Raw genomic sequence first — 25,068 nt, 5'->3', positions numbered from 1 at the left:
ATGCTATTCTGTACATAGTGCATATATAGTAGTTTCCTTTTCTCCACAACAGCAGAATTCTATAACTCTTTAGAACTGAAATCACGATCTACAAGAAACGAATGCACCCTGTGCTGTGGTATTCTGTATGATTTCTGCTTTTTTTTTTAATTACAACAGCAAGTAGAGGGGAAAAAACACAATGTCATTAAGCATAACGATTTTGTAGAAACATTTTCATTCATCGCTAAATTCATCGCTTTCATCGATTATCGCTAAAATGTTTTCAAAATGACTGGAACAATAAAGCTACTGTACTTGCCTTTTAAAAAAACACCCAGCTTCATAATATGTACATTGTCATTTTGTTTTCTTCAGACATTGCAAAATAAAAATGTTCTGATCATTTTTGTATTTGCGGTATTTTTACAAAAATGTTTAATTAACTACAGCAGGGAGTACATGCTTCATTTATTAACTAGATTTGGTAGTTTTATTTAGAACATGATTAATAGCTGTATATTATTTTCTTTTTCCCATTACTTAGTTTCACTTTCTAAAAGGTTGCACCTTGTTCCTTTTTTGCCACTGCAATTACTAATTGCTATGCAAATTATTGAAAAAAAATCCCAAAGACTGGTTATGTTACATTTTTTCAGAAACAAACTAAAACCTATTAATTGTATCTGTTTGTGAAGAAACATTTGCACAATGACTGCACTGTTGATATAATTTCTAAATTCTTAATAGTAACCAAACTGGATGTACGATGAGTTGGGATAAATACCGTTGATGTGAGTAACAACCTAGTGATTCTGGTAAACGTGACAAACACCACAATATAAACATTATCAGATTATTTCTAAAAATACATTTGTAAGACGATGTCACACTATTTCAACAATTACAAAGGAAATATTAAACAGTTTGCTGAGAAACACAAGCTTGAAGTAAGACATTTGTACTGTAATTGTGTCAATTTGCTTTCCATTCAAATATATTATTTCTGAATTTTGTATCTGAAAGACGTACTCCTAGAATATTTTTTGTTTGAAAAATCCATAACAGAAGTTCCTTGAATTCTTTATTTTCAGAGATTTTTTAATTTATATTTTTGTAGTTTTGAGCCCTGAAACCTGATAATTGTTGTAACTTAAATGTCTCCCTTGCTTAATTTCGAAATCATTACAGTAGTTTGTAAGAGTAAACGTCTTGTGAGCTTTCTGAATACCTGCTCACTAACCCATCTGTAGTTGAGAATAAACTTTAATTTAATTTTAACAGGAATATATACTTTTATTCACACAGGGAAAAAACAATTTCAAGGTGCCCGAGCCACATGATTTGTACTTATTCACGTTTAGCTAGGGGATAAAACAACTCATGTTAGCAAGGGCACTAGATTATAATCCCATCTCCCAGGTTACCATTGCACAATGTTTTAAAACACAAGTTTGTCACAGATTGCATTTATAACAATAACAGTTTCCGTGATCGCAGACTTCAACCATCTTAATATTTCACTTTCAAATAATCTAATCTTCAAAGGTTTGACATTGAATTAGATTTTGACAATTCAATAAACAGGTTGCTCTGCCTCAAACACGACCTAATTTTAGCTGTTTGGTAGCAACGCTGCACATGAAGTCGCAGTGACACTAGCTGGTTATGTCAAAGTGAAGCTAAAGGCCATGTAACCTGGTAGTTTAGCTTACTTGAACAAATGTACACCAGATGGAATGCATGGCATGAGCTTTCATACAAGAAGGCTAGGAAAAATACTTTATAGGTCAATGTTAGTTGAACAGTTGGTTCTGGAGTCTTGCACACATAAATCATCAAAATAATCATATGGTGTAAACAAATACTTTCTTTTACCTTTTGTAAATCTTTCTTTCTAGGAGTGATCTTTTTTTTTCCTTCAAACATTCTAGGAAACCTGTTCACAAATTAAAAAGAATGTGATACATCTATTACATTTAGTCAGTAGTGACAGCCATTTAAAACATGTAAACAGTAGTCAACAGTAAGATGAAATTTTTTGAAGAACTATGGCTCAATAATATCTGACAACTCAATGTCTTCCATAAAGTAGAGACACACAAAAAATAAAGAAATCAAAACACTTTCACAGACACATTCCAGTGTTTTACATCTGATAGATGTTAGCGTTTTAGAAAAATCAGATAACAATTTAGGAAACAAGTGCAATTCTTTGGTACGAATTACTCCTATGATAAAATTTGCTAATATCTTTTTAATTTGTCATTTCAACTAAACTGTAAAGCATATTAGCAAGACACCATTACTAGTGTACAAGTTTATTTAATCTCATCTTCTTCAATCACAATACAACATCTGTTTAAATATAACTGTTGTTTTCCAAACACAGTAGCTGTATTAAAACAGAACTTTAACTACCATTTACTATTTTTATGCCTATTTACATCTGCGGCATATTTCTTTATTTAAACAAAACCTTAAATTACCACAGAATATTGATAAGGACTCTAGCTGTGTATAATTTATAATTAAGGTTTGACTGCTAATCTGGATAACATATGATCTGTTTACAGTAACACAGAAGCATTGTCATGTACATGGTGGTACTGTATATAACCTGGAATTTGTCTTATTTTGTATGAGCAAAATCTGCTCCACAGCAATCTGTAATGTAACATTAACATTACAAGTGATACTGATGTACAAATAATATATGATGTAATATGTGTAGGTAATACAGAGAATGATATGCATTAAGAACGGTGTACATTATATGCTTTGGTATCCTTATAATTTGAAATGAAGTACAATGTTAATTGATGAAGTATACTTAACACAACTGTCCTACAACTGGGTACACTGTACAAAAAATAGTTTAGTTCAGGAAATAATGTTTTTAACACGACCTCACATGATTTAGTCTTGTTAAAGCATACCCTAACCTCTCTTAATTTTGAAGGTGTATTAAAAAATACAGAGTTAACTCTAAAGATAACTTGTTAAAAAGAAAATAAACGTAGATCATGACAAGTCATGGACTTGTAAAAGGGCTGAATACTATTTACCATCTTCTCTTGAGTTATATGGATTTTACTTTATCAATAAATTAAAACATCTTGCTGTTGCCATGAGCAAGGCAGCTAAGGGTAATAACTGCAATTATAAGAGAGTTTAATCAGGAAAGCTAAGTAATAAATGGTGCATCTGAAAATAACGAGGTAACAGAATCAGAGTCAGACTTTATTTTGCTGTTTTTTAAGATGCTCTCTGTCATGACCTGGTCTGATGCAAGCAGCTTAACTTTTCCATTTTGTCCTTCTTGAAGTTCTGTTCCTGGTTCCAAGAATACTACTCTTTTAGCAGTGCTGGCTTTTCTCTCTTGTTGGGCATCATTGCTGGGAGTAGTGCTAAGAATGGAGGAGCGGGCACTACCTGGATTTGGTTTTCTTGGTGTCTTCTTTGTTTTACACCAGCAGCGACAAGGGGTCAGGTAGAGATAGATAAGAACCAAAATAATACTGGCCACACAGGCTGCAAGTGTGGTAAAGGCAGTGTTAAAGGTTTCATGAGGCCGTGACCTGTCACTTGTAGAGTTGCTAACTTTAACTGTGACTTCTATGGTTTCATTAAGGTTTCTTCTGTGATTGATTACAATGCAGATATAAATTCCAGTGTCCTTGATTTGTGCATTGCTGAACTCCAGGCTTCCATTTGGAAAAACTTTCAGGTTTTCGTTGCTGTCCCCTGTCTTCAATAGTTCTTTACGTGGAGTGATCCAAAAGAAATTTGAATGTGCATGTGGGATTTTGCTATCACAGTGGACCACAAGACTGTTTCCTATACGAACCTCATAAATCACTCCTGAAGAGTAGAAGGAGCCATTAACAGTGCTGCTGGAGCAGTTCATAAAGTCATCTGTCTGGGAAAACAGATTAATGGGAAAATCCAAATGAGGCGGAAGGAAACATTTATAATCACCTTTGAAATCTGTAACAGGATGGAACTGTCTCTTCAACCAGTAGGTTAGCATGGTGTACAATGTGCAGTCACAAGTAAGAGGGTTTTCATGAAGATATATACCACACTGTTGTCTGGCTGGCAGTGAAATTATCTTCTGAACAGGCACTTCTTGAAGGGAGTTGAAAGAGAGATCTAAAAATTCAAGTTGAGAAAGTCTGAGCTTTCCAATAAAAAGTTCTAGAGGAAATTGAGTGAGCAAGTTTTTGCTTAAGTACAACCTCTGCAATTTTTGGAGGCCAGCAAAGGAACCTGAGTTTATCTGGGTAATTTGATTATTAAAGAGCAGTAAAACTTCCATCTCTTTGAGGTCTTGAAAGACTGATGCACTCAATACACTGAGTGTGTTGGATGACAAATCTAAGTATTTTACATTAGGTGCCTTACGGAAAGTGCCAGGAGAAATGTGCTTTATAGAATTGTGATTTAGAATCAGTGTGCAAAGTTTATCAAGGCGACCGGCTGACCAGTCAATGCTCAGAATAGTAATCCTGTTATAGCTCAAGTCCAGTCTTGATACAAATTCAAAATAATTACCAGGCACAGCAGAGAGATTCTTGTTACTGCAGGTTACAATGTCGCTGGCACAAATACAGGCAGCTGGACAGCTCCCAGTCACACTGCTGGCAATACTTGCATAAAGAACTAGTAACACAGTGACATTTTTGTATGTAAATGTGAAACCTCTGGGTGCAGAGCAAGTCACATGGCAATATGAAAACATTTCGCCTCTTTTCTAGCCGTCTTCTGGCAGTTTAAAGCATGCAGTTGATCTTGTGGTTACCAATGATAAAACTGGACCAAACAGCATGGGTATAACCATTTCACAACCAGTCCTTATTTTGCTTCCTTTGAGTAAGAGCTAGAAAGAAAGAAAACATTACTAGATTAAAAACAACAACAACAACAACAACAACATTATTTTGTTCACATTTAGGAAAATGCAAAGTCATAGTCATAAATCAACTAGTAATAAATAAATCTAATAAATGCTTTAATGTAAAGTCCTAAATCAGCTAGCTCCCTTAACCCTGGTCTTTTCATCATTATGTTCACATAATGATCACATAACGATCAGATAAATCTGTTTTAAGGTCCATAAACAATAAAGATATTTGGAAAACATTTAAAAAGGACTACATCTGTGAATTTCAAAAGCTGTTTATCAAAATCAATCTTTATTTAAAAACAACCGCAGGCGAAAAGCTACTGTAGCTTTGACAGTCCTGTATATTCTTTACAAGTGTAGCACATACTCTACGTACACTGATTGCACATTTTTACTTTTTTTTATTTTAACAGCAACAAGTACCAGGCTATCAAAACGTTTATGTAAATAATTCCAACAGCTAATTTTTAATTTCAAAAGAAAAAAACATGATTAGTCAGTACCTTCATGATCGTTTCTATACAGTATGTGAATCGTTTCTAATCTGCGTTCGTATCGTAAAGTAAATACAAAATAATAGAATAAAACATACCCCACTGTTCCAGGAAATAAATGAAAACTTGACATTCCAGAAAGAAACTGCAGAAGTTATTTTTCGGAGTGGAAATGTCGCTAAAAATACAATTTGACGTTTGTGATTATTTATTTAGTAGTCCTTTGCAGATAAACTTTGGTTGCATTTCAACTAATCAAATACGTTCTTCATTTTAAATGTGTCTGACCAGCAGAGGATAGCAGCTTGTAGCCTTGAAGTCAGAAGTAAGAGCTTCCAGTTTTCGAGATAAACCAAAACCTTTACTGTCGGTGACCTCGTTTGAATCCAATAAACAAAAGGGTGGAGTCTGAAATATGGGGTGGAACCTGATGCGATTGCTCTCCCGAGTACCAGTTGATGGTTGGCTTCTGTTAGCTTACGTTTTTGTTTAAAAAATAAGTCAGCCTTACTTCCTATTGCAGACCATACAAGTCCGGAGCAATAAAGATAGAGATCAGATTCTGCTTTATTCCGGCTGGAGGGTATGGTATCAGACAGGCGTAATGGGTGTAAATATGGGAGGTCTTTGTATAAATAAATAAAGTTGGGACTAATTAACATGCTACGTGTTGCCTCTAGGTCTCGGCAACCAGCCCCGTTGCTAAGATGCTAAGCTGTCACCAGGAGGAAAGTGTTCAATTTCATTGCACATATCACAGCCACTGGAGACAACAAAAGAGAAGCGCATGTTTGTGGAAGATATGCCTAATAGACTCGCAAAACGCAAAGCTAGATGTTAAAAGGTAAAACACCTTCATATAAATGTGTTTACGCAATGATTTAACCTAGAATTTCCCCCCTCCCACTGTGCTTTATAAATCCAAAAAGACCTAACAATTTAGCATCCAGGTCACTTTAGGAGAGCAAAGCGCTAACACTGATACATATGTTAATACATATAAAACCAATTCCATTTATTCGGTGGAGTCATTATTTTAATCACTTTAATCTGCCTTTCTCTTAAAGATTTTTCTCTAATGCGTTTCGCTTTTAAGCTTTTTGTTTTTTTTATTTCAGTGATGAAAAACTGCAGGTTAGGTGAAAAAATAAACGGGATAGGATTATTTTAACAAGGCACGAATCAATGTTAAAAACGGATACAAATGTTTTAGTTTAATCGAGATTGTACTGTATAAACAGTTGATGTTTAAAAACAAATGAGAACGAAAACAACCTTTTCTTCAGCTACAAGTTAATGTTTGAGATACAAATGTGCAAGTCTGTTCAGCAGGATAAAATGTAGAATTTGATTTAAGTGCATTTTAGAATGAAGACATATTATTTTTCTCAAAGAGCAACGGGTAGCTGGATCAAACCATTCAGTCCTGGATTAAAAATGAGATCCTCCACAAAAGGACTGGATGAGACTAAAGCATAAGAAAGCAAGTAGCAACCAAGTGAGTTCAATGGGCCAGCAGCAGCGTCAAAGAAAAATTCTATTTTCTTCTCAGCTGTGGATTTTATTCATACAGCATTTGCTTACTGCAGATTAACCGGTTTAGAATCTAAATGGTTAGTGACAATTTAGAACAGCCTAAAAAGAAAATAAACACTTTCAATCCAGAATTTGTATTCTGTTTGTTGAGAGTTTGCTGAAGCCTAAAATTTATTGAAATGCAGATGGCCTAAATTCTAAAATTTTATAATTTTAATGCCCCATTTTTAGGGTTTTCTAAATTCACGAGAGGTTAACGCCAGCTTTTGGACCAACCCTAAATCAGTTCCTGTGATTTTCCATTGTTGTTTCTGACAGCTTTAATCTAATCCAGTGTTGGTTTATAGTTTACAACCAAGCCGTGCCTTTTGAAAAAGATTATTTTTTAAGTTTAGTTATAATTGACTGCACACGATATTACAAAGTCAAACTTAGAAAAGTTTTAAATGTTCAAATGTGCTTATTAAATGTGTGGTTGAACAATGTGGCATTCAAGTTATTTCCCCTAATGACCTAGGATTGGCAGAATGTCACCAACATGAACTTCATTTCCAATGTAACTTTTTATTGTGTATACCTGTCATATTCAGTCCTGGTCCAGGGGTGTCACAGCCCTTTAGATTTTGTAAGTAAGTTGTAATCCTTAATAAGAAAATATCCAGTGGTGACACAGATCAGTTAAGTGAACAATTGATTCAAATAAAAGTATTAACAGTCTGAGTGGAATGAAACAGTTGTGACTATGGTTCCTCATGTTGCAGTAAACATTTTATTGCACAGCAACTACCCTAAAGACCTAAGCCAATTAATCAAATTATTGCTCTCGCAATGAGCTGGACAGCAGCTACCTGACCATGTAAAAAATACATTTAAATTGCAATTATTAATTGCTTTGGAAGTGAAAGAATGAAGCATTAACTAAAATACAAGAAGGTGTCCGTGTCCTACAATTGTCAACAATGAGGAAATTGTCAATGACCCAATTTCTAAAGAAACTATTAAATAGTTTAGAACCCATGGAAAGTGTGCCAGGAACACAACTTGCCTTGTCTATTTTGAGAATGGTTTAAAACATTTTAACACTTTTCTATACAGCTTAGGCAATAACATTCGGGTAGTAGTTTTATAATGCATTCTCTTTCAAGGGCTACCCAGAACAAGGGGCACCACTGCAAAGAAAGCAATGGCTTTGAAATTGTGGAAAAAATCCAAGGCAATACTTTCCTCTCTGCCAACACAGATGGCCTTTTGCAGCAGCTCTTTTACTGCACACTTGGCCATAGAAAGTTGACTGGATGTAAGGCTCCCTTTAGTTGCCGACAACATGAGGGTGTTATGTTCACAGTGATGGAGGGAACCTAAAATCTCTATGAGAGTGTGGGTTGGGAATCTGTTTAATTATTGCATACCAATCTGAACACCTCTTTATATCCACATTGGACGGAGTCAACACTCACTATTTCCTTCAGAATTCAGACTGGGGAGCTGAATGCATTTAGAATGTCATACATGATTAGAGATCCCCTCTCATGTTTTTCTGCCCCATAGCTATGGGAAGGATCTCAATAAATGTTTTAGTTACCACATTTAAGGTCGCAAGTGAAGTTGTGATGTTCAGAGATTGTTGTATAGGATTATTTTAGAGACTTTATGGAAAAAGAACAACAAATCTAAAAAATTGATTTTAATTTAAAAAAAACACATTTAGAACAAAGCTTGAGTCTTATGATCATTTTTTTTTAAATCAAAGACTGTACTATCCCTGGCTGAGTTTGAAACACAAAGCTTTCAGTAACAGCAGACCACACTTACCAATTCTGCCATATAGACATACACGCTACAGTTTTATAATCCAAAAAACTACAGGTTTGAGTCTGTACTATGTCTTTAGCTGACTGTGACCTGGATTCTACAAACTGAATGTCATCTGGGTTAGCTAGGCTTGATCCACCTATAGTATCCTTAGCAACTTACTAAAATTAGGATTGTTTGGTCATAGGATTGAAAATGAGTTGATTTGCAACTGTCAATTCCATATTTGGGGCAGTAAGACAACAAAAATAGTTTGCAAACCCACAAATATTTTTGCATAGCTTTACAATGAATTTAGAACTCAGCATTCTGTTCTGCATTTCACAAAAAACAATATGTATTGAAATGTAATCTGATTAATATGATGTCTCTGGGAGCTAGTCTTAGAGAATGGTATTGATGCAATAATATTTTGTAGTTTTTATAACTACCCCAAGCACAGCTAACATATCTTTTTTTTTCCATGGCTTGAACATACCTTTGCTGCAAATTTCGGTATGGTCTTGTTTTGAGAGCTTAATCCTCACATATTGTATCATGAGTTATTTTGGGTAAATTTTTAAATTAATCAACTGTTTAGTGCTGTGACATGTTTTAATGTTTATTAACTTTTCAATGATGGGCATAACAACCTCTTGTTTATCTACTGTACAGTAACAAAAAGCTTTATTAGAAAAAAAATAGGCAGTGTAGTAAACTTAAACCTGAGTAGCAGGCAAACAGCTGTCACTTATACTGTACTGTCAAAGCTGATCACAATTTGAAAATGACAGACAGACCCTACCAAGGTAGTTCGAGGGTCAACACATACAAAAAACTTATAATTACAAAATGAAGTCCTGAAACACGGAAACAGAGAATTCTTGTGTTACATCTACATAAAATAGCTTATTTGGTCCAGGATAGGCTCAAGCTCTCCTGTGACTCTGTATTGGATAAAGCATTTAGAAAATGAGTGGATGGATAACTTATTTCTCAAGATAAGGCTAACATTTTATGCTGCTCTCAGTCATCTACAGCTGAAGGTAGTTTTGCACTTCAGGGAAATGGGTAGCATGAAATCATTTTTAAAAATATACCTATATGACATTTGACATTTAAGTGCATAATGTTAATGTAGATCAAATAAAAGCTACATGACAGAATATCAGTAGTACTTACTAGTAGTACTTGGAGGTATTTTATAGTTAGAGTAAATGAAATACCAGATTTCTAGAGTAAATGAAGAACTAGGTTTAATGTTACACATCAATATTCTCACAATATATTTGTTGTCTTTTTGATGGTTATTTGTTAAATGGGTATCATTAGTCTCTAATTATTTAAAATGATAGGAAATAAAAGTTAGTTTTATCAAGTGTTCTTTTTTATCGTGTGACGTGATTGCCTGGCAACCAGTTAGTTACTTGTGGAATCGCATTGTTCTTGCATTTTTGTTCATGTCCTGAATATAATACCAGGAGTGTTAAAGTGCAACATTAGATGAAAAATTTCACTACTTTCACATGATATACAAGATCTCTCATGAAGAATGACAGAAAACTATACAAACACGCATTAATCCTCCAAATTTATATATGATTATACCGTCCTCAATATAATAATGGGAATTATAATTTCTTACCATTTTACTCTTGTTTAATCAAAACGGGGCTTTTCTTAACTGAGAAAAAGAGGGTTTATATTTACAAATCTATGCATTTTGAAACACGATTATGTATAGCATAAAGTAAAACAAATAATTAAGAACTGTGTGTGAAATATAAAGCATACCTAGAGTTAGCACAATAAGGGAGGTAAATAGAACTTACCTGGTTAAATAATTGGAAAACGTAAACTAGTTTGTCCTACACAATGGTCAGAAACTTTGAGAGCTTGGTCTTCACAATACAGGTTTGAGGAATCATATGATGCCACAATCAAAAGAGTTTTCAGAGGACCTCTGAAAAAGAGTAGTTTATGCCCATTAAACTGGAGACGCCTTTTCTAAAAATCTAGGGCTACACCCACCCAATGTCAGACAGATAATCTACAAATAGGAAAAAAAAATCAATTCTTCATCTTTTATTAAGACTTTCCTAATGAACTATTAATGTTTTAGGTCTAGAATATACAAAAATTGACCAATATGGCGGTTCACAAACTTTGTCTGCACTATACATGATTTCATTTTTTAACAAGTTATTTATTTTTTAATGTTGCTGTGTGTCACAATTTTAGCTGGATAATGGTAGTAACAGTAATGACATTACTGTAATGTACTGTTTTGGTCTGACTTGACTTGGTTTGACTCATTTTATTTTATTTTCATTTTCTAATTACATCTTAAATAAAAAAATCTGTTGAGATATATATTTCAGAAATTATTTGTTTCCTACACTTCATAAATGATTCCTTTATTTTTCAACAGCATTTATACTGGACAGAGCAATAAGCGGCAGTGCTAAAATACTACATACAATTTTTGTTATTTAGTATCTGTGTTCAACAATATTTTCAGTAATGTCTTTCTGATATTAAATGTGTACAATATACCCTATAATCAGAGATACACATTTGTGGTATATCACTTCCTTTTCCAGCATGACTCCAACAGCGCACAATAGCAATACACTTCAAATGCAATTCAGACTAATTCTATGTGGTTGGAGCTATAAAGCCTTATTATTTCTAGTGGAGTTCACTGAATTGAACAATTTAAGAGCTAAGTGGAAATAATGCATTAAAATACCATTTTGGATAGCGGGTTAATGCTTTTGTATTTGACTGTAGCCTTGGCATATAATTTTACTGAAATATTAGGATTAATGATGTAATTAAATCAAGACTATTATGTTTTGTGTATTTCATATTAAAAAATAAAAGATAGTTACATTTAACACACAGAGCTAGGTACAGACCCAGCGCCATGGGGGGGCAAAAGGAGGGCATTGCCCCCTCAACTGATCAGGGGTGATATTCCTGAAAGCATCGTAGCGCTAAGAACATCGTAAACTCGCTCTTAAGATCGATCGTTAATTTACGAGTGTTTCCCAAAACCCATCGTAACTTAAGTAGCACGTTAAATTCTTCGTAATCTACGTGCTCCCCGACCCACTCGTTAATCACTAAGTGCTTCTTAAACTGGCTACCTCTTGCGCCAACCTTAGCGACAGAGATCGCCAGACAGATCACATTAAATTCACGTCATGTGAATTCTCTGGAAATATAGAATACTAAGATTTTATATTAAGGATTTTGATATTTTGTTGTATTATGTAAGAGGAAATTTGAAAAAAGAACATTTATTTATACAGTAATGAATTTATTAGTCATCTTGGGTAAATTTCATATTCATAAGTCAAATGTTTTAATAATACTCCCTCGTTTAGTACTTTTGAGGTGGGTATTATAAAAGCGAAGAGGTAATTAGAAAGGAATCCATGGAGTCTAAAATATATAATATAAAGTTCTTTTAATGCTACAGCAGCCAACAAAATTTTTAAGATGTAGTAAAATATATGCAGGACATTGTCTAGGGAAATCTCTAGACAATGAAAGTGTCTGATGTATTATATGGATGATGTGCAGTCCTAAATGAGTATTTCACTCAGGTGTTCACTAAGGAAGAACATCCATCTATTAATTTTCTAACCTCTGTATCCAACACAGAGTCACCGGAGAGTCAGAGGCTATCCCAGTACACAGTGATGGAACGTCAGTCCATCATCACAAGGTACACACGGACACGCACACACTCACACTGGTGCCAATTTTCCCAGAAGCCAATTGACATACTAACATGTCTTTAGACAGTAGGAGGAAACCTGAGCACCAGGGGGGGAAACCCACATAAACATGGGAAGAAAAAAACAAACCTCATGCAGACAGTACTCCAGGAATTGAGCCCAGGGCACCAGCTCAGTGAGGTACAATACTAATGCTAACCACTGTGCCACCATGCCATTTGGGAAGAACATACAGTAGGATTATTACTAATATTAGGTCAATGAGAATCATTAAATGATTTCTGGACTCCAAAACAGAGTACAGATCACAGTAAAACACTTTTGTCACAGCTTTATTCACAATAAATCTCTGCTGCTCCAAATAACAATTAAACTATGTCTTTGTTACTGATGAATACAAGGACATATGAACTAATACATATTTTATGGTGCAAGTTGGAAAAATATATTTATTTTAGAAAGGAGTGAATTTTTCTGCCTTCTCAAATACTTGCTGTGCCTCCATGTTTATTGGTGAAAAATGCAAAGAATATGCCCTTTGAAAATAATGGGTGCAGTTCTGTTTCAAGCGTTTAAGTGGGCAGTGGATTACATTGAGAATTACTCCTAGTCTGACAGCCTGTAGACACATTTGTAATCGCAAGTAGGTATTTGAAGAAAATCCATGGCATAAAAAACATAAAAATAGAAAAAAAAAGTTTGTTTTGGTAGAGTTACAAGTTTCCCAGTTACATCTAAGGCTTTTTGATTTTTTGTGTCAATGTCAATACTCTATACACACAGTGAGACCTGTCCTTGGGCTTTTTGTGACAACTTCTGATTTCTACTCATTAAAATATCTGGTGCCGAGACAGATACTTCCTGGACAAAAAGTTGTATTGTCTGCATTACACTCCATAAAAGAGTTACAAAGTTGTACAAAAAATATTTTGGAGCAAAGTCCCAATCAAGTTCATCAAAAGACATTGATGTCCTTAATGTCAAGTTGAAAAAAAGCTGGAGGAATTTATACAAGATAGACAGATTTGACATTTTAGGATTTTGCAGGGGCTAAATTAAACTACCCAAAAGGATTATACAACTTTGAACATATGGCTCCAGACTTAGCTCAAAGTACATTTCATCACCTGTTGGACAGCAAAAGAAATAAGTTTCCAAAATAAGATAATTTTGTCCTTCTCCCTCTTTCTTTGTCACACCCTTTTCAACATGCCTATCAGTAATCAAGGGTAACTTACATTAGCTATATACAATTAGTGTAGAAACAAATTGACAGACTTCATACAGTATGTGACATTTGTATTGTATTTGGATTTTAATAATGTTGTAGTCTATTTCCTTTGACAATAACTTTCTTAGATATTAAAAACCAATAAAAACAAACTCCATAAAAAAGCTACAGAGGCATAGCAGGTGCAAGGAATAGAAATTCTAATTGACCACATGAGAACAGTTTTCAAATAAAGTATTGCAAGTTAGCTTTCAAAGGAAAAGTTCCATACATAACTTTCATTACAGTTCAATGCTAATTTATTTATCTCTTCAAGTATTTTGCTTTTTATTATTTAAGTGTTGCTTTAACAATTGAAAACAAGAATTGAAAGTAGATACAAAATGTTAAATGTATTGTATTTTAGACCAAAACTGAAATGCAAAAAATGAGGTTCTTAAATCAAGTGTACAAGAATTTAGACACACTTCGCCTTTAGGAAGTGTTTAGACCCTTGAAAGTTTTCACTTCATGTTGCTTAAAGCTTGCAACAAAAAGCTAAAAGCTTAAATTTTTTGTTATATACACAATGTACTACACATATTCAAAGCAAAATAAAAAATATTGTATGAAAGACAAGTCGTGATTGCATAAACCCTTTACAAATCAATTTAGGTGTACGCAATCCCCTACATGAGTCACACAATTAATTGAGTGGCCTCTGTCTGTATGCAATAATAGTGATTGAAATTGTTTCTGAACATACAGTATACAGCTATGTCTCTCAATCAGATAGAGAATTTAAAGTAAAGATTTTACTATGAAGACCAAAAAGCTTACAAAAGACTCTGGGATGATGTTATCTAAAGGCACAGATCATGAGTGAGATCATCAAGGATGTTTAACATTTTAAAATCCCTAAATACAGTATCTCTTTGAGCATGGTGAAGTCCATTGTTACAAAGCGAAAAACACCTAGACACTGCCTAGATCAGGCTTTCCCTCCAACCTGAAGCAGCAGGGCAAGGGGAAAACTGGATAGGGATGCTACTGTGAGGCCAATGGCAACATGGAAAAAGTAACAGAGTTTGGTGGCTAAGGTGGGAGAACTTTACAATATCCAAATGTCAATGTTATTCCAGTCACTCCAAAAAGGAGGATTGTATGGAACTAAAAGTTGTAGATAAAATGTAGATAAAATAATAAGGTGTTTTGCTTGTTTTTGTTGTGCTGTTTTTTGTTTTGTATAGGTAGAATAATCTGCATATTTAGCTCTAAATCATAACATGGCTAAATAAGACAGGTTCACATTATTTTAGAATAAACACACCTTGAAGCCCAGGGAGCTTTCAAAACTACTCAGATATAAAGATGTATATTTGCTTGAGACTTAAAACTAGGACAGAAATTCACCTTTCAGAAGAAAAATGGTCCAAAAGTATACTGGAGTGGCTCAGGATTAAGAAAGAGAATGTCCTTGAGTGGCCTAGTTAAAGTCCTGAATCGAATCCTATTAAATATCTGTGAAAAGACTTGAAAACTGCTGTCCACCAGCGATCTCCAATCAACTTCAGAGTTTTAGCAACTCTGTGAGGCCAATGGCAACTTTGAAAGAGTAAGAGAGTTCAGTGGCTGAGTTGGGAGAAAATGTCCACGGGCCAATAATAGCCCAGTCACTCCAGAAAGGAGGCTTGTATGGAATTTATGTTTATAATATATAATATTATAATAAACAAAAGATTTATTTATTATTAAACTCTTCTTATGATTTTTTTGTTTTGTGTGCAAATAGAATAATATGCATATCATGCCCTAAAGTCAGAGAATAATGTACCCACTATTCTGTATTAGTCTATTTCTTTTTGATTATTTGCAGAGATTTTGCAGGAAAATACAGTATGTCTAGTATCATTAAACATCACAGTGTTACATAAAAAGCATGCAATTCTGGCATCATACAATTACTCTTTTTAAGAATATGTACTGGGAAGTGATACATCTATTCCAAGTTTTTGTATTGGTATGGTTGACTTTCCCTTTCATAAGTATGCAAGCTTTCCTAATAGTATACAGAATCATGGATTCCTGTAATTCATCAGAGTTCAGTTCATCCTTGCCCGACATAACCGTGATCATTCTAAGAAGGATTTGAATTACTGTAGCATGTTCTGATAGACACTCAGGTTTTATTTTAGCCACTCAATACGTACAGTTACAGACGTGCATTGCTGCCACCAAGGAAAAAAAACATTACGAGATAGCAGTGATTGCTTCAGTGTATGTACAACCTGCTACATTGTGCAGTGAAAGCATCCAGAAGCTACCATGAACTTGGCTGGCACTTTTGGTTTAATGATCGTGTCAATGTCCAGCACTGCAGAATTTGTACAGATTTAGTTTCGACTGGGGTTTAGTCATAATGTGAACAGAATCATTATAAGCATTAGGACCAGTTTTGTGGGATTTAGAGATAAAAACAATGATGGTTCCATTGTGAATAGTTATACTTGCAATCAGTTCCACTTCTTAAAACTGTAAGTCTGCACGTAGCAATATAGGTATTATATGACAATCGTGCTATCACGTGATCACATAAAGTAAAAAATAATTCACTATCTCGTAATTATGAGATATATCCTTATCTCATAATTACAAGACACTTTTCTTGTAATTACGAGATAAGGGCAAGGAATTTTTTTCCCTTGGTGGCAGCAATGCGCTTCCGTACAAAGTATATACAAAATATTATAAATTATTAAATATGAAGGAATTTTTACTTTTACAGCATGGTTAGACATTTTTATTAAACATGCTATGTGTGTGGAGAAATATACAACCCATGAAGCAGATTGAATTGCATTTCTTTGAACTTAATAAATTACAAATTTTTTGAGAGCAGTATGATAATGGTATCCCACACTTCCTTATCATTTATACAATTAGGACCCTATGTTAGATCTGACGGGGGTACCGTTACTAGCACAACCGGCATCAATTAATCCTCATTATTCAATCTCTTCTTCCTTCACGATTTAAACCCTCTGTTCAGTCCTAGTCCTCGCTCGGTATTAAGAATCTATCCGCCTCCTGAGCTTGCATTGTCCTCTACCTCTGACCACCGACACGAAGACCCGTCTGGCCTTGCACCTCTTGACAACCCTTTTGTCTCGCCCCTTTTTGGATTTGTTTGCGTTGCTGATCTCTCAACCTGGATTCGACCTAGCTTGGAACTACTGACCAATCTGCTGCCTTGCCCTTCTTGGATTTCGTAAGCCATCGGACTCTCTTAGAGACTTGCACAGGGTTCATAATAACTCACTCGCAAATTTAATGTTGTAGGAAAATGTATTATACTACAGCTCTTACTGTTATGCCAGATGAAGTAGCAAGATTTCCATATTAACAGGAACATTGTCAGATATCATATTTACACCCAGATGTGGAGATCGGTTTAATAATGAGTATCTTAAGAATGAAGAGGACTGTAACTCTTTTAAGGTATCTTTCACAGAAAGAAAGGTTATTCTATTTAGGAGCAGCTGAGCTAATGTAATCGATTTTATATCATACTAACTGTAATTGACCAACTTCTCTTATTTATACTATTCAAGTAATAGTTTTATGCTAAAATCTAAAATATGAGGAGCGTATTGCCTTATGTTGCCTGATGTGATTGATTGGGTTATGTTGATTGCCAGGATGGTGACAATGTTGCCTCTCACTCAAGGTTTGCAACTTCAGTTGTTCTAATGAATACAGTCTAGCAGGGAACAATCAGTAACAATGGTCACACCGAAGTTGTTCAGGAAGCAATTAGGTACTGATGCATAGAAGTGTGAGGAGTTTCTGAGCCAGTTTTAACCCAACCAAGGGAGGAAGGGGGAGAGCAGGACAGTGAACAAAGAAGTGATAAGGGCCCATTACACCCAAGGTTGGCACTCTCACACCTCTCAAACAACACAAGCTTCCTCCTGGTAAAATACTGGGCAAACTCGTTTCTGACAGAGACAGTGGAAAACCCCCTGAGGGGGATTGGCTAATGGGACAAAATAAAAACATTTGAGCCGGAACAGAATGGGCTCCAGATTTCCACAAGACCATAGCCGATACAAACTGAGGGGAATGTAGTACAGCTCCCAGGAGAATTTCTAGTGTAACCCGTATGGAGACTGGGGAAATTGGACTGGGTGGTACCCCTCTCCTTCGAGTGGCTACTCTTGTCTGAGCCAGGCTTTACAGGTACTAAGAAGAAACGTTCTAGTGACCTCTCTTCAAGTACTCTGGATTCATTATGAGCCTTGGAAGGACATTTTGTTGCTGCAAATGCTGTTTTCGTTGTGTCTTTGGGTGATAGTGAATGTTAATGTACTTAGAAAATAAAAAGGGCACTTATACAATGCAAATGCTTGTTGCTGGTCTGTGCGTGCATTGGTGATTCTGAGAGGTAAACAGAACCTGTGGTGATGTAAAGGGGCCCTAGCACCCCGTTTGTATTGCTAGGTGGTGTAGTCATATATGAAGCAGGAAATAATTCTTGTTTGAGGGTTCATCTCACTGTGACACTTACCCTATAAAGACCAAAGTAGAGAGACACCAGAGCTTATTGTGTCATATATGAAGTCCCACATGAACATGGGCTGATCTCAATGTACATTAGCCCAGTGCCTAAGGCTGGAATTAAACCTAGGACACTAGAGCTGTTAGGCTCACTGCCACCACTGCCTTGCTTCTTTGTGGACACCCTTCTTCCCAGATCAAGTAAGCCTCTTTCATTACAACTTTATAAATCATTAAATTTAATTACCAAATGAGTAAAAACAAAAGTTTGAAATTAATAGATGCACAATATATTCAGTTGTACTACTTATAAAAACTTAATCAGTTAATCAGATTTTAAATCAGAATTGCTAAACTCACAACATATAATAAGCAGAGTACTGTATAAGCCACTTCTCAATTATTTTCATTAATTTATTTGGCTTTCATCCAAGGCTGTGAATTGAGGAACGGTGTGATTAAACCACCTGGTAGTAAGTACAGAGGTGGTCACTGAAGTCATAAAATTATTGGCTAGACAAAAAGTAATACAGGAAAGTGCCATTTACTTGAAGGAAACTAATTACAAAAAGACAAAACATTAAAAAAACAATAAACTGCAATTTCTCCAAGGAATTTCCTTCTAGCAGTTTCAATTATCAGGCCTGCAATTAAACCAGGGGTGAGTTAGGATCTGTTGCCTGACACAAAACATTGGAACTAACAGAGACAATAGTATATATCCAGGACAGGTAAGATAAAAACAGAGTCTATACTTGGATTAAATTAACAATGCTTATTTACCATAACCAAATTATAAAGAGATATAAAAAAACAGTGTAATGTGGTATTTTGAGTAATGTGGACATGAAGATCATGCACTGATCAGTAATTTTCTGTGGTAACCCTACCCATGAAATCAACTGCATTAAACTCTGGGACACTTGTTTAGCAGCTATTTTTCAGAGTGGAAATGCCTCTGGATAATGTGTAGCATAATCACATATAGTGCCTTGCAAAAGTATTCACCCCCCTCAGACTGTTACAGCGTAGAACCATGATGTATTTAACTGAGAATTTCTGCCACTCCTCAACACAAAGTACTCTATAATACCAAAGTGGAAAAAAAATCCAGACATTTCACTAAATTAATTAGTAAATTAAAGTGTTCACCCCCCTAGAGTTAATACGTGGTTAATACTTTGGCAGCAATTACAGCTCTAAATCTCATTGGGTAAGTCTCTATCAGTGTTGCAAATCTTGACACTAAAATTTTTGCCCCTATTTCTTGGCAAATTTGCTCAAGCTCCATCAAGTTGGATAGGGACCGCTTGTGAACAGCAATTTATAAGTCATTCCACAGATGCTCAATTGGATTGAGGTCTGGGCTTTGACTGAGCCACTCCAGGACATTAACCTTTTTGGCTTTAAGCCACGCCAGTGTGGCTTTTGCTGTATTTTTCGGGTTATTGTCCAGCACTCTTGCGAATTGTAGCATGTTTTCCTCCAGGATTTTTCTGTACTGAGCTCCATCCATTTTTCCTTCTATGTTTTATGAGTTTTCCAGTCCCTGGAACAGAGAAGCATCCCCAAAGCATGATGCTGCCACCACCATGCTTCATTGTAGGTGTAATGGAGTACAGATCTAGTCTTCCACTGAATTACAAACTGAGTTGTAACGGGTTTATTGTGAAGGAGAGTGTCCCTGGCAGGGCGGGAAAGGTACCACTATACATTTCACAGTAGGGGTGGGAAGAAAATATAATTGGTATTAGTGAATGTACTATACAAGTGACTTTGGGGGTGGATGCTAATTCAATAGTTGTAGGTATTGTCCCTATGACAGAGGTTAGAGGATACATTTCTGAATTATATCCTTAGCAGAAATTGGACCCCCTGCCAAATTAGTGGTACATGTGGAACAGGTGTTAAAAGAGCTTGTTTCTCTTGTTTCTTGCTCTCCTGGTTGATTGTTGTAATAAGAAGATCCTTTGGATGGACCTGTTTCATATGAGTTTTATTTTCCTGTATAGGCATGTTTGCTTTAGATTTTTTATTTTTCAATAGTCAGGGCACAATGAGACGTATGTAATAAGACTTGTCTGATGTTTTTGTGTTAGCTGGATTGTTCTATGTTTGTAGTTGTATCTGTACTTAATGCTTCTTTTACTGTATGTATGTATTGTTTCTCTCTGTCCTGCCCAGGAGCGCACGCCTGGTTGACTGTTGTAATAAGAAGAGCCTTTGGATGGACCTGTCTCATATGAGTTTTATTTTCCTCTATAGTGCTATCTTGCTGGTCCAGGTTGCTCGTTTAATCACAACACAACACAGAGAAAGTACGGGAATTGTAGCGGGTTTGTGCTTGTTACAAAGGGATGGTGTTCTTGTGTGATGTGCTGTTAGGTTTGCGCCTCTAAATTGAGTCTCGCAAATGCCTTTGGGCAAACTCCAGCCAAAATACGATATTAATTTTTTTCAACAAAGGCTTTCTTCTTGCCACCCTTCCGTACAAGCCAGATTTATGAAGCATGCGTGCTATTGTTCTCATGCAGTTTCTCCCATCTCTGTCATGGAGGACTGTAACTCCTTTAGAGTTGCCATAGGCCTCTTGGTGGCCTCCCTTACTATGGCTCTTCTTGCCTGGACACTCGGTTTTGGAGGACGGCCAGTTCTGGGCAGATTCAAAGTTGTTTCATATTTTCTCACCTTTCTAATGATGGACTTCACTGTGCTTCGAGGTATATTCAATGGCTTGGAAATATACTTATATTCGTGCCCGGATTGGTATTTTTCAAGAACCTTGTCTCAGATCTGATTGGGATGTACATTGGTTATCAAGGTGTAGTGTTTCCTTGGAAATGCACTAAGTGGGGAAGCTCCCAGACACAGGTGTATTTATTCTGAAACCATGTGAAATACCTCAACTGCACCCAGGTGGACTCTAGTCAAGTAATTATGTGACTTAGAGAAGAGAGTTGGTTACTTTAGTGGTAATTTAGGTGTGTCAAAACAAGGGGGTGAATAGTTATATATTCAATTATTTTCTGTTTTTTATTTTTAATTCATTTATTAAAATGTCTGGATTTTATTTCACGTCGACATTATAGAGGACTTTGTGTTGAGGAGTGGCAAAAATTCTCAGTTAAATACATCATGGTTCCATGCTGTAACACAATAAAATGTGAAAAAATCCAAGGGGGGTGAATACTTTTGCAAGGCACTGTACATGTATCACTAAAATAAAATCATTTCCTGAACTCTTCCTCTCTAAGGGACCAATGATATTCATTCCAAAATGTGCAAATGGAACATCGAAAGTGAACAGTGTTATAAGAGGTACTTTATCTGAACCCCTCATGAGGGGGAGTGTACTGACATGACACAGCCTGCAATAGGTTGTCATTCTGTGTCCTGGCAACACAGACAACACAGACACAATGATCAAAGATGTAATCACATCATTTATAAATGTAAAATACTGGAAGTCTATAAAACACCATGTGGTAAATTCTGCACTGCTCTTACAGTCATTTAATACTACCGATTTAATTCAGTGAAAATCAAAACTATTTTCATTGCCATGGATACAACAAATATTACACCTAAGAAATTTGTTAGAAGCCACTACTGACTGCCTTACTAAAATCTGACTGCTGCCAATGTCTTCAAATACCTGTAATGGCTTCCCATTTATTTGCACAGGAAAAATCAGCTCACTGCTATTATCCAATACCAAACAGGAAAAACAAATTTACTTTTCCTCAGGAAACCGCTGCCTCGTGTCCCTTTCTACCAGATGGAAAACTACTCATTTACATGAATTTGTTACTATGCTGTTTGAAGGATTTAAGGTTCTGTGACTAATATAATAAGTGGATATCTGTGATTGAGAGTGGGGCAAAAGATGCATGACACCCTGTACCCCAGCTTGAGCTAACCTTGGCAGGCATCCTTGCAGTCAGCAATGATTGAAGTAAATTATCCTGGGTGAAAGTTGATTTTCTCACTGCTGTGTGTGGAGAAAAATGTCTGCCCAATGACAGACCTCCATGGGAGTAACTGGTTGATGACCACCAATCCACCTACTTCATCCCAGCAGTCAGGACTGAGAGAAGGTGTTCCACAAGTAGCTTCTTGATTATTTATGCGCAAACCTTGCTTCCTCCTGACCGGAGCTTTTTAAGGCATCTGAATCTTCCACTGGAGGGGTGAAGTTTTGTGTGGGTGATGATGCATTGTTCCACTGTGTCCTGACCCTAGGCCCCCCTCTCAATCACAGGTCCACTCAAACCTGTTTTGCAACCCCAGGTTATTCCTTGAATAATGAGGGAATTGCCAAGCATCTGAGCCTCTGATCAGGGCCAGAAACACTGAGGGCAGTGCATGAAACTGCATCAAAACTAGGGTGTTACTGGCCCATCAATGCAAATAACATCCATGACACTTGGTGCTGTCCACATCCATTTCAGTTTGTGACACCAGTCTTGTAACCTACTCCAGAAAAAATGCCATCCGTGAAAACTTGTTAAATCTAATGGAAATTCATTTAAGACCACTTGTTCATGAAGACTTACATACATCTTCAGCACTGAACAAGTGTCAACACCCTGTGGCCTGATCTTTTAAGAGCTCAGAGGCTAATCAAAGCTTGGCCTGGCCAGTACTGGGATGGAAGACATCCAAGGAAAACAGGTTGCTCCATTAAGTGAACAGTAGGTAGGACTCTTTCTACTGGCCCACAATTTCTAAACCAACTTCATTATGGTAACAGAGTATTTTGTGCTGTAGAAGATACTGTCCTACATATCAGACATTAAACTAAGGCCCCCACAACTCATTAAATCTCATCACTTTGTTTGTAAAATTATGGGTGTTAACCCCAGTATCCTGGCTAAGTTCTACTTAATTCAGCTGGTGAAGCAATTTCATGCTGCTTGATGTGGTGGGGCTGTTGGCACTTAATGTTTCCTCTCCTTTGGAATGAAAAGTTCTAAATAGATGGAAATAAGTATTAGTAGTACAGGATTAAAAATGCTAAATACAGAGTATTAGTAGCATGCTTCTATGTTGTTTCCTGGAAAATAATTTGGCATCATGGCAAAAAGAAATCTACCAAAAACATGAAATACTGTATGACCAGAAATAAGTAACTGTACTGTATGTATAACAGTAGGGAAATACACGATATAAGCTAGTTATTAAAGTTCTGCATTAGCCTTTGTTCCAAGATACAAATATAAATGCATTGTAATGTAAAATTTCAACAGTAATAGAACAATTTCTGAAATCTGCTAATGAAAGCCAAATGAGGTGTACTTACAGCACTTGACTTAACAAAAAATAACATTAATGCTGCTTGTTATTCACCTAATTTGTTTTGAACCTGATGATTTCTTTGATCCCTAAAGGCAGCTGTCTAATTAAAATAAGCCTTAATGAACACCAAAGAGAACAAGTCTCAGTTGCATTTTTTGACATTTAAGAATTTCAGAATACAATGGAACAAACCACATTTCATAACTCAGAACATTCTGCCTGCACGTAAAAATCTTGTGCTTTTATAAATTCCTTTGAGTTTTACTTACAAATAGTTAGCCGCTTCATCAGATAAGACTGACAATTATTTGGCTCATGTAAAAAAAGTTTTCCAACCATGACATAAAAGGGGGAAATATGAAATTAAATATTTTCAATGTACATAACACTTTCCACAGAATAAGCTCAATTAATAAGTCAAAACTGCAAGAAAGTCTTAAGTATTTCTGTTTATATGTAGTTAACGAGCCCAACTGGTGGTGTATAAATGCTGTATGTACAGTATCTAATTTATGTGTGGCAGCTTTAGATACAGTATATCAATGACTTTACAGTTTCAGATGTACTGTATAACAGATTTCATTTTGAGACTTAGTAGAAAAAGTCTGCTTTTAGGAAAACTATTTTTATGTTCATTTCAGTGAAGCACTGAACAAAAATGGTAAAGTATGAGAAATGCTGTTACAGTGCCCTGAAAAGCGCCAGAGGCAAGAACATGCAAAGTGAAAAATAGTTTCACCACCAGAGAGATAGCATCGTTGAGAGGTTCCAGATCATCTTTTAGGCCATCCAATACCTGTTCCTAATTTGGCCTTTGTAGAATAGGAAGAGGTTAGTGAGAACATAAAATACCCTTTCGTATCTGGTCCTATGATTCACTTGTTGTTGAAGATATCTTTTTTTTATGCTGTTTCATCAGCCAACTTTAAGGACTGATGTTTTTCCCCACTTTGCCTTTTATGTTTTTGCCGATTGTGCTTTATAGGATTGGCTTCTCAAAATAAATTAAAAAATAACACTTGAGTATCACAATCACAGATATCAGTGCATCTCAGTTTAATATTTGAGAAAACCTTAGATGCGTTGCAGTACATTTTTTGCAACATCTTCTAAAAACCACAGCTAAATATTCATCAAATGGTATATGCAATGGCAAAATAAGCTAAGATTTCTTAAAGCTTTTTAAAGCCAGCAATGAGTATATCTGACCCTCAGTGCTATTCCACAAGTTCTGTCTATATTACATGACATTCTAATGGATGCTTAGAGGAAAAATCAGTGATTATTGTGTAAGTCATTCAAAATTGGGATTAACAATTCAGAAACAAATGGATAATATAGAAGTAGAGCCATATCAAGTTCATGAAATTAATGAAAATGTATTCCTGAAATTAAAAAGTTTGGGTTTTACAATTAATGACATTTAAAAATGTAACAAGAAAAAATAATTATTAAAATTGGCAACTTTTATATTTTTCTATTGATAGCATAATTGCAGTCCTGAAAGTGAACTTAAGTTGTTGTTGACTCATGTCTACTCTGTTA

At 35.6% G+C, this 25,068-nt stretch overlaps 1 protein-coding gene across 1 annotated transcript; it reads right to left on the bottom strand.

Annotated features, from left to right (window-relative positions):
* Positions 1–526: 526 nt before the first annotated feature.
* Positions 527–5,428, bottom strand: LOC148829489 (amphoterin-induced protein 2-like). Its single transcript, XM_088923494.1, has 2 exons — positions 5,392–5,428; positions 527–4,861 (listed from the first exon to the last, which is right to left on the bottom strand). The coding sequence occupies exon 2, from the start codon at positions 4,721–4,723 to the stop codon at positions 3,167–3,169; it is 1,557 nt and encodes a 518-aa protein (XP_088779620.1). The 5' UTR covers positions 4,724–4,861; positions 5,392–5,428; the 3' UTR covers positions 527–3,166.
* Between the last annotated feature and the right edge of the window lie 19,640 nt (positions 5,429–25,068).

The sequence above is a fragment of the Atractosteus spatula genome, chromosome 8 (genome assembly GCF_055471065.1).
Source record: "Atractosteus spatula isolate fAtrSpa1 chromosome 8, fAtrSpa1.hap1, whole genome shotgun sequence".
In the NCBI taxonomy this organism is placed as follows: Eukaryota; Metazoa; Chordata; class Actinopteri; order Semionotiformes; family Lepisosteidae; genus Atractosteus; species Atractosteus spatula.
This window is presented reverse-complemented; position numbering and strand designations above follow the sequence as displayed.

Bases quoted from the DNA above. Each gene is read 5' to 3' on its own strand.
- LOC148829489 (XM_088923494.1), bottom strand. From the start codon at position 4,723: ATGTTTTCATATTGCCATGTGACTTGCTCTGCACCCAGAGGTTTCACA.